This window comes from Haliaeetus leucocephalus, unplaced genomic scaffold (genome assembly GCF_000737465.1).
Source record: "Haliaeetus leucocephalus isolate CR32 unplaced genomic scaffold, Haliaeetus_leucocephalus-4.0 Scaffold267, whole genome shotgun sequence".
NCBI lineage: Eukaryota > Metazoa > Chordata > Aves > Accipitriformes > Accipitridae > Haliaeetus > Haliaeetus leucocephalus.
In genome coordinates, this window is record NW_010972703.1 from 42,212 (window position 1) to 52,549 (window position 10,338).

Sequence of the window (10,338 nt, forward strand, 5' to 3'; positions counted from 1 at the left end):
CCAAGCTCAGGCGGCTTCTGCCATGAGTGAAATGGTGCCGCCGTGAGGCGACGACCCTGGGATGCGCCGGCGCCGCGGTGAGACAGACGGTGCCGCCGTGCGGTGATTCTGTGGAGAGACCAGACTGCGGTGAGACGATGCTGTGACGAGACGGAGCCACCGTGAGGCGGCGCCAGGACGCGCCGGTGCTACGAGGGGGCGACCCCGCCGCGGCAAGACGATGCGGAGGGAACGGCTGGATGCTGCGACCGGACACCGACCCCGCGGATGATCCCGGCGGGAGGCGGGACGCGCGGGAGTACGGCTCTGGCGGCCCCGTCGCCGCCCTCTGCCTGCGATTGGCTGTTTGCCCCGCCAGTCCCCGGATTGAGCGCTGATTGGGCGGATGACAGTGCGGCGGTTTTTTTCAAAAGGCCGCATCCCGACTCTCCTCAGAGCGATCCGGGGCGTGTGATGGCGGCGGGAGCGGCCGGAGCCTTCCTGGGGCGGAGCTCGGGACCGGGGTCGGTTCTGCCCAGGGTCGGTCCCTCGCTGCAGGGGCGGACGGGGTCCGGGGGGGCTGTTCTCGCCTCGTCCGTCCGTCGGCTTCCCAGGAGGGGAGGCGGTGAGGGGCCCCAGCCGCAGCCCGGAGGAACCAACGGCTGGCTCGTCCTTAACCGTGCCCACTCAGGGCGGCCTGGGCTGTCGGTCTGGGTGAAGAAAGGCTGCCAGAAGCCAATAAATTCAAGGCTGGCTTGCAAAAACGAAGCAAATCCTGTTTTTTTGAAGGCAGAAATCTTGTTTCCCTTCCTGCCATGCATGTAAACCAGATGAAGGGGTGTCCTGGGTTCAGCTGGGATAGAGCTGATTTTCTGGCTGCTCAGGAACTAACTGGGCATGGGTCGGCGGGTGGTGAGCAATTGCATTGTGCATCGCTTGTATACTCCAATCCTTTTATTAGTATTGTTCTCATTTTAGTATTGTTAGTCGTATCATTCTTATTTTCTTTACTTCTGTCCTGTTTAACTGTATTGTATTTCAATGCTGATATTAAACAGGAACACCAGCAGTGCATCTGCTGTCAGGGTTGTATGTATAGTTTTACTATATATGAAAATTCTTTATTACAGGGGCTGCAGCTCTTGGTGACTTCAAGGGCTTGTTGGCAACAGCATCTGTAGGTTTATCTATTTTGCATTAGCAGGTTCTAGGTCAGAGGGGGTTTTGAGGTTTTTCTTGTAAATGTGAATGTTCTACAAAGAGCTCCTGCAGGACTGCTTTTGTTTCTCCGAGTCAGATGTGAATCTGTTCATGTGTTGCCATGGGCTTTGCGAAAAGGCGGCATCCATGGAAAGGTCAAAACCCAAAAGAAATTGGAAAACCAGTTTGTAAGAACAACGTAGGAAAATACGCTGTCGTGGGAGGTTTTGAGAAGCAATAACTCGGAGCAAACGCAGGCTGGGACGTGGAAAAGGGAGAAAAGGTGCTTGAGGAAAAAGTGCTGTGATGAGCAGCACTGAGGTTTTGGGGAGATTGTCAGCTTTTTGGCTTTTTATTTTAGTGACTGGAGGAGCATCCTGGCAAAGCACCGGCACAGAGAAGGACCTGGTGGGTCCCTGGTGCCGTGCTGCAGTCTCAAGGTGTTCTTGACCCTGCTCGCCTTGTTGCTGGTGGAGTTGAGGGACGTGCTTGTCCCCGGAGGGTGCTGCCGCCCCTTGGTGGCACCAGGGATGGCGGAAGCTCTTCAGGATGCAGGTACATGAGCACCATCCCCTTTCTTAGAGGCTTTAAGAGCAAATGGTGGGGAGATGGAGGGGGTGGTTCTGGCTTTGGGCTGGGGGACATGGCTCAGATGGGTTTGAAGGGCCACCCAGCACCATGGGGGCTGACCTGAGGGTCCTGGAGTGGAGACTGGAGCTGAAAACACCTTGGAGTTGAAGAAGTGGGGCAGTAATTGAGATGACACCTCTCCAGGGCAATCAGAGCTGGCAGAAGCCAATAAAACGAAGGCTGGCTTGCAAAAACGAAGCAAATCCTGTTTTTTTGAAGGCAAAAATCTTGTTTCCCTTCCTGCCATGCATGTAAACCAGAAGAAGGGGTGTCCTAGCTTCGACTGGGATAGAGTTAATTTTCATCCTAATAGCTGGTATGTTTTGGGTTCAGGATAAGAAGAATGTTGATAACACACTAATGTTTTCTGTTGTTGCTGAGTAATGTTTAGACCAAGACAGGGATTTTTCAGCTTCTCCTGCCCAGCCAGCAGGAAGGCTGGAGAGGCACAAGAAGTTGGGAGGGGACACAGCCAGGAGAGCTGAGCCAAACTGGCCACAGGGGTATTCCACAGAATGTGATGTCATGCCCAGTATAGAAACTGGGGGGAGTTGGGCTGTGGGGATTGCTGGTTGGGAACTAACTGGGCATCGGTTGGCGGGTGGTGAGCAATTGCACTGTGTATCACTTGTATATTACTATTCTTTATTATTGTCATTTCCTTATTGTTATTATTGTCATTATTATTTTCTTCCTTTCTGGCCTATTTGACTGTTTTCATCTCAACCCATGAGTGTTAGTTTTTATTTCCCTGATTCTCTCCCCCATCCTGCTGAGTGGGGGGGAATTGAGCGAGCAGTTGTGTGGTGCTTGTTTACCAGCTGGGGTTAAACCACAACAAGGGGGAATGCTGCTTTGACTGTCCTGGGACAAAAGTATCCAGGGTCAGGCCTGTCCTACTGAAGAACTTCGCAGCATTAGTGGTAACTCACTTCATTTGCACAGGCTTCTTGCTTTTGCACAGGTGAAGAGTCGGCTGCTGTAATGATGCCATCGCAGCAGAGAGCAGAGGAAGGGACCAGTAAGCACCAGTCTTGTTTTGAGGATGTTGTTTCAGAGGTCGTGGCCATGCTTAGCATGATGTGGGCAGCTAAAATGTAGTTAAAATAACTGGGGTGAGGATGATGCAAGAAAGGTAAAACTGTTTGCAAGCTGCAGGAGGCACAGGGCAGCCCAAGCTGTGGGTCCTGGGGATGGTGCCCATCTCTCCTGGTTGACGGGGTATGGAGAGGATGCAATGAGGTCAGGGAGCCCTAAAAATCCTTGGAGGCTGATGAAAGCACTGGGATGCACCCCCTGACCTGAGCCTGCACCCCACTGTGGTCCCCCACGTGCTTTGTGGCTGTATGTAAAGGTGTTGAAGGCACCCGTGGGGGGAATACAAGAGCTGCAGGGAGCTTGGGGTGCTCTTTGTGCCGTGGGTTTGCCGGCTGTGCCTCTTCCATGCAGTTTGTCCCCAGGTTTTAGCCTCAAGTGCATTAAAGACAAAAAGGTCCTCATCGGGGTCACCGTGGTCATAGCAGCGTTGCTTCTCACTGTCATTGTGCTGGCAGGTAAGTGTCTGGAGGTGGAGGTGCCCACCACCAAAGTCCTCTCCTCCCCTGGAGAAAACCCAGTGGCGTAAGTCACCAGGACGTGTTCTGCTTATTTCCAGCTAAGAAATGCCCGTCCTGTCCATCCCGTTCCTCTCCTGTCCTTCCCAGCTGCCTGGGAAATGGGATCGGGTACAGGAAGAAGTGCTTTTACTTTGTGGAGGATGAAGGAGACTGGAACAGGAGTCAGATCTCTTGCCTTTCTCTTGGAGCCCATTTGTCCACCATTGACATGCAGGAGGAGCTGGTAAATGAGAAATCCCTGAGGAACTGGTGTGTCAGTGGCTTTTGGGAAGCAGATTTGGGATTCCCCTGTAGGGCATAGCGTCAATGCTTGCTTTTCCCCCCCTCTAGCATTTCCTCTTGCGCTATGGGAGTTCCTTCCACTACTGGATTGGTCTCCACAGGGAAGGCTCTGGACCTTGGAAATGGTCCAACGGGTCTCTCTTCAGCAACAGGTACGTCCCCTCTTCTTCTGGAGAACATAACCATGTCCTGGGCTGAGATGGGTCAGGGATTGAATGCAAGAAGACACATATATATAGAGAGAGAGAGAAACAGATAAAAAATTTAACAAGGGCATCCCTAGATCAACCCCCCTTGGGACCAAGCAACTGAAAATATTCCCTCCTTTGGGGGCAGGGGGACAGTTTTTGTCCTGCATGGGGCAGGTTGTTTGCTGGGGAAGGGTGCTCCGTGCTCCTTGCAGCGCTGTTAGCCTGTATGGGAGATGCTCAGCCGCTGACCTGCAGCTGACAGCAACCCCTTTGCTTCCCTTTGAGTTTTCCTTCTGCTGTTTGGTGCAGGTTTGAGGTCCGGGGCAAGGGCCAATGTGCCTATATCAATGCTGACGGGATCAGCAGCGACTGGTGCTCCCAGATGAAATACTCTGTCTGCAGCCACCCGCAAAAGCACCCCAGTGGGATTCAGAAAGATTTGGAAATCATTCTGAATTTCACCTGAAATTTTCCCTGTCAGCAGAGAAGATCAACCACAAGCTGCTATTAACCCTACACAACATGGTAGTGAGTGTCACAACGTTACATATTTATTTTAATTTTAGCTTACAAAAGCAGAAACTCCTCATGACAATGACACAGAGCCGTGACCAAAGGATCCTTACTTTAGTCTGACCACTAGAGTCTTTCCAGTTTTGCAGACTTGGGAATATCCAAGAGGCTTGGAAAACTCTCTGCTTTGCTGGCAGCTGCCATGCTGCAAAGCTCAGTCCTGCTGGTTTTGGTGTCTTTGTTCTTTGGTGGATTTGGAGGAGCTGGAGGTGAGGGGCAGAAATGCAAAGTGGAGAAATGAAACAGAATTGCTTCTGAGTTCTCCCCGGCCAACGCTTGGGAGAAGACCCCAGCCTCGACAAGGAGCCACTGAACCTCTGCTCTGGGATGTGTTTTGGCATCCTGGCAAGATGCCCGGTACTGAGTCTGTCCCCACTGTTAATTGTGTTGCTGTGAGAGACTGAAAGAGTTGATGTCTCAAACTTTCTGGTGGGGCAAGTTCTGCTTAACCACTGACTCTGCGAAGCCGTTCAGCTCCGGACATCAGCAACAGGAAGGGGAGGGTGTGCCGGAGGGTGCACAGCTCCCTGTTCCAATAATGCTGTTTTGGGTATGCTGAGCAGAACAGCTCACGGTGCATGGCAAAAGATCACGTCTGCAGGGAGGGGGAAGCTACTCCCCAGATGACCCCCAAGCCCAAAGGCTCACAAATTGATCAGGACACCTAATTAGCCTGATGAGTTTGAGTGCCTGCCCAAAGGAGAGGCAAAGATGATAAAAGGGCATGGACTGAAGCCCCACAGGTGCAAGCCTGCCAGAACTGGACCTCTCGCCCGACTGAACCAACACGGGATCCAGGACTGGTGGTATCTTTCTCTCTTCCTTTTTCTCCTCCTGTCTCATTCTCTCTTTCTTTTTCCTTTTCTCTCCTTATTCCCTGAATTGCTGTATATGGTTACCACGGGTTACATGGTTTACTGAGGTAGTTCCATGCCTATTCCTGTTGGGAGAAAGCACACTGCCTGCTGTTAGGCCTCCCAAATTCAGTTTGCCTCTGTCATAAATAAAACATTGAACTGATGGTTTGGTGTCGTCTCACCCTAATTTAGCCCGAGGGAATTCCAAATTCAACGTGACTCCCTGGTCTGTCTGGTCCGGGTCGTGACAGTCGTTTGCTCTGGCTTAAATCTTGGTGGCCTCTTTCTGCCAAATGCAGCGGAACAAAGCACTGTGGCTGTGGGAGTGCAGCTGACCCCTCAGAATCACGGCACAAGCATCTGCCTCCATGGGACCCTGCACCAGGAACCTCAAAAGCACCACGATGGCAATCAGCCTGGCGTCCTGCACTTGGACGCTGTTTCCAGTGACAGTACGCATCTCACTGGGGTTTTTTCCCCCCAAAAACCTGAACCAGGTCAGCACGTGCGGGAGGGGACGGCTGCCCCCCTGGGGTCTCCTCCCTCGGTGTGGGGGCTGCCGGAGGCTGGAGGGGGATGGCTGGAGCTCTCTGCTGGTGCCCGTCACACGGTGCTGGCTCTGCCCGATGCCTGGGCGAGTTCTGGGCCTCCCCCTAAATCCTGACCCCTAGAGAAGGTGCTGCCGCAGGAGCCCCAGGAGAGCAGCCGTGGGCGCGGGGGAGGAATCCGACCAGGACGGCGGGAGAACAAACCTGGCCGCATCCCCTGTTGAGGAGATTGAAGTAGACGGACACCCGTAATCTTGAAAGCAGACAACAGACAACCCTTTATTGCTAAAACACACACATACTTATAGTCACATATTCTGCAAAGTCACTGTCCACGCGCACAAGCATAGAATATGATTGGTTATATCGACACTGTCCATGCGCATAAACATAAGATATAATTGGTTATACTAACTCTGTACACGCGCATAAACATAGGACAGAATTAGTTATACTAACTAAAACATGCGAAACTTGTCTCAGTCTAATTGGTCAAGATAAACTGCCGAATTGAGGTTCTTTGTGCCAAGTTCCCTTTATCGTGGAATGCACACCTGTGTTCTTCTAATTGGCATCTTTCTTTTTTCGTCTTCTTGTTTATTCTGTTCAAGGCCTTCTAAAAGCATCTGGAATGCTCTTGTGACCATTAGCTAAATATGTGTCCACACCCTGTGAGGGCCGTGCCAGTGTGGTGGCTGTGCGGGAGGGCTGTTCCCAGTGCTCCCAGTCCGTCCATCCTCCAGCGTCCCAGTTAGAGGTTCAGGTGGCAATGGCGGTGGGAGAGGAGTGCTGCTGAGGCAGTCCCACCTCATTTTTATTTGGCTTGCTCTTCCTGAGCTGGGGAAAGCCTCTTCTTGAGGCTTCTGCCCCAGGGAGGGGCTCTTCTCTCATCCCCTGATGTCCCCTCCTCCGGTCAGCAAAATGCATTTGGGGCTCTTTGCCCTAATTGAGCAAATAAAGTAAATGCAATTAAATACTGGGAGAGCTGGTAGGAAGGAAAGGGGCAGCCTTGCGACATGTTGAGCGTAGGCGATTGCCAGTGTCTGGCAAAGGATGGCAGATGGGTAAGCCCAGGAGCAGATAAAATCATGCTCAGTTAGGCTAATGAAATAGCTGCTAATTAGGAGGCAGGAGACTGGGGACCCAGGGATTCCTGATGTGCCTGTGCCTCTACCCACACAGGCCTTGTCCAGTCGCAGGCACCGGCTCATCAGTGTGAAAGCTGGTTAATGAGCGCCACAAAAAAGGACTTATTTATGTATTTTCTTCTCCACCGATTTTCCCTGCAGAGGAGAAAAGAGCTGTTTTCCTACTTTCTCTTGCAGTAGCTTGTGCTGCAGCTCCCTGTCCTCTAAACCCACGGGGCGCAGCCCCGTACCCCAGTTTTCCTTCCTGTGGAGAGGAAGCCCCCGTCCCCCACGGACCCCTGGCTCTTCCACCCCATGGAGGACGAGGACGGCTACATGGTCTTAGGCCGACGGGGCAAGCAGGGTGCTGCGGGGAGCCTGGCTCCTCTCCCGGGTGCAGGTATTGGGGGTTGTGTCCGCTGGGGGTGTGTGTGCGTGTCCCCCGAATTTGTGGAGGGGAGAGGAAATACGGGGCGATGCTGACCGGTGCAACTTGAGAAGGGGGAGAAGCGGGGTGGCGCTGCCCCTCAGGTCCCCAGGAGCTGCTCAAGCTGGGAAACTGAGGCACGGGTTGAGGGAGGAGGGTCGGGGGGGCTTTTTTTTTGGGCGGGGGCAGGGTGGGTAGGAGTGACCGGGTGCCCCCTCCATCCCTGAGACAGGATGCCCCCCTCCCGGCTCAGCGTCCCTCTCTCCCAGTCTCTTGGCTGGTGGCGGAGACGGGACGGTGCAAGGGGACCATGGGGTGCGGGAATCGTCGCGGGGATGCCAGCGTGCCGGCTTGGGCTGCATCTCCCTGGAGCTGAGGAAGAGCCTGTGTCCCCTGCGAGGTGACCTGCCCCCCACGGGGTCCCCTCGGTAGACACCCCCCTCCCCAACAGGCACCCCTCCGGCCAAAGGGTGCCGTCCCCAGCCCGGCTGAGGCAGGGCTCCCCCGGGGTGCCTTAGCATGCCGGTGTCTGTCCGTCTGTCCGTCCGCAGAGGGTGAGGGGTGCAAGCTCTGCTCCACGGGCTGGACGCTGCATGGGAGCAAGTGCTGTTGGATGGCCGAGAGGATCAACCCTTGGAGCGCGAGCTGGGAGGACTGTGTGAAGCGGGGTGCCGAGCTGCTGATGCCAGAGGACCAGGATGAGCTGGTAAAGGGACCGATGGCATCGGGGATGCGGGAGGGGTCCCGGGACTGCGCCCCAGGGGCTGGTGGCACCTGGGGAAGGGCCAAGGGTTTCCCCGGGGGCCTGGGGCCAGCATCCACCCCTGTGCCTGAGCCTCTGGGGTGCCTTTGCCAGCGTCGGAGGGTGGGAGACAACGGTGGGGCTCGGTCCTCGGCCAGGGGCTGCGCGGGGACAGGCTGGAGCCTGGGACAGGGTGGCACGCTGATACCAAAAAGCCGGTGGAAGAAACTCTCTAAGACTCGTTTTGGAGTTTTAGAAAGCAGGTATTCTTTATTGCAGCACTGGATGCACGGGGGATAGTTCCACCTGGTGTGCATGCCACAGCTGTAGCACTAACAGGTTATATAGAATAACTAATTGCATATTAATCAGATTAGTATACATATACATAAAAATGATTGCAACTGATTATCTTAGTACTGCCTACATCCAATCATGCGCAATGAAGGATCCATTTGAGTCGAAGGGCTGCTTTTGCGACCACCAACCCATTTGAAGTTCTTGTTGGCTGTCCTTGAAGTCTTTATTCTTGTCCTTGTTCTTTGATCTTGAAGCTTAAGGCAGTTTCAATCACATGTGGTCAGATTCAACATTGTTTTCATCTAGCTTACAGGAACATCTAGTCATAAGAGCAAAGAACTGCAAAACTTATGAGTACCTACCTCTACTAGTTAATTGCTTGGCTATACTTTTGTCTATTGTTTCAATCACAGTGTTAGTATAAGATTTCTAATAATTATTTGCCAAATCTCACTTTTACGGTCACCTAGCAGCAAACCAGTTTCCATAGAAGGTACAAAATATTAAAACCAGCAAAATATTTAGTCATACCATACATAATGTATGGAAATATGCTATCAATGCTGGCCTCGCCCCCCGCCCTCTCCCCCATCTAGGGTTTCGTAAAGGAAATTGTGCAGAAACCCACCAGCTACTTCTGGATCGGCCTCTCCATACCCCCTGGCAGGAAGAGCTGGACCTGGCTGAACGGCTCCTGCCTGGACCAGAGCTGGTGAGCGCTGTGGGGAGGGGTGGGTGTCAGGGTCGGCACCTCCACCATCACCCGAGGGACCCTCGTGCCCTGACACGGGCTCCCTCCTGCCCCCACAGGTTCCAGCTGAGCCCCCGGGATGAAGGCAGAAGCTGCGGGGTGGTCAGGGAGGACAGGATCAGCTCCAACAGCTGCAGTGCAGGGTTGCAGTGGATCTGCCGGAAAGAAGCCACCCAGCTCTGAGCCGGGGACACCGAGCTGGGCTGTGGCCAGGAGGGACGGGCCAGGATCAGGCCCTCCGTGGGGGAATATGGGAGGCAGCGCTGGCGTTGTTGTGTGCAGATCAATAATGACATTAGCTGGGCTCCCTGTGGTGTTTTCAAGCAGCTTTGCTGACGGGCAGGGCTGGAAGGAGCATCCTTCTGTATCGGACCAATCTGCGTGTGTGTGCATGCCCTCGTGCATGAGCGTGCACATCCTTGTGTTAAAAGAATGAAAATCAGGAAAAGTGTTAGAGTTACTAATGAACATTCTTTAGGATAACTTCTATCAAAACTTGTAAAGTGTCCCACTGCACAGAATCACGACATTAGGGTGAACTAGCGGACAAGTGAGGAAGACTATCGAAGACCACCAGAGGGCCCCTGAAGACCACCAAAGATCTCGAGTGCACCAGAGCCAAGGACATTTACATATATCAATGATTCCCGGTATTTAGACGACTATGTTAATTATTTCCAGGAAAAATCATGAATATGTATATCCATTTTGTATCTAATCTCAACTGTTGAAAGAATTGGAGTACACAATAGGTGGAGCGATCCCCCGTACACCCATCTCTGCAATAAAGAACGCCTGCTTTCTAAAACTCCAGCATTGAGTCTCAGAGAGTTTCTGAAGTGCCGACTTACGGTAACAATCCAAACCCCTGGGGAGCTGCTTGTGAGCTTTCTGCCCGTGCCAGCGTCCCCTTCGATCTTCCTCCCGGACCATCCCTGTCCTCAGGTCGTGCTTTCACCCCAGGCACACCAAAACTCACCCAAGAAGTGGCTCGTGCTGGGAAGGGACTGAGGGGCAGCGGAGGAGACGGGTGCGGACACTCGTGGACGGTGCTCGAAGGAGCATTGCCAAGGCAGAGGGGAAGCGCGGTGGTGGGAGTCTCGGGATAAAAAGGA

The 10,338-nt window shown here is 53.3% G+C and overlaps 1 protein-coding gene and 1 long non-coding RNA gene across 3 annotated transcripts; both read left to right on the plus strand.

Moving 5' to 3' along the window:
* The first annotated feature begins 1,513 nt into the window (after positions 1 to 1,513).
* LOC104832877 lies at positions 1,514 to 3,305 on the plus strand. The gene is made up of 3 exons (XR_774479.1): positions 1,514 to 1,734; positions 2,755 to 2,830; positions 3,270 to 3,305. It is a non-coding gene; the product is annotated as an uncharacterized LOC104832877 (long non-coding RNA).
* A 4,319-nt stretch (positions 3,306 to 7,624) lies between these two features.
* KLRB1 (killer cell lectin-like receptor subfamily B, member 1) lies at positions 7,625 to 9,621 on the plus strand. 2 transcript variants are annotated; one of them, XM_010569277.1, is made up of 4 exons: positions 7,625 to 7,830; positions 7,982 to 8,136; positions 9,069 to 9,184; positions 9,283 to 9,621. In XM_010569277.1, exons 2-4 carry the CDS (start codon positions 8,044 to 8,046, stop codon positions 9,404 to 9,406), a joined length of 333 nt encoding a protein of 110 aa, XP_010567579.1. In that variant the 5' UTR covers positions 7,625 to 7,830; positions 7,982 to 8,043; the 3' UTR covers positions 9,407 to 9,621. The 2 variants fall into 2 exon arrangements, with proteins under 2 accessions (XP_010567579.1, XP_010567580.1); XM_010569278.1 differs by having other exon boundaries at positions 8,012 to 8,136.
* Positions 9,622 to 10,338: the final 717 nt, after the last annotated feature.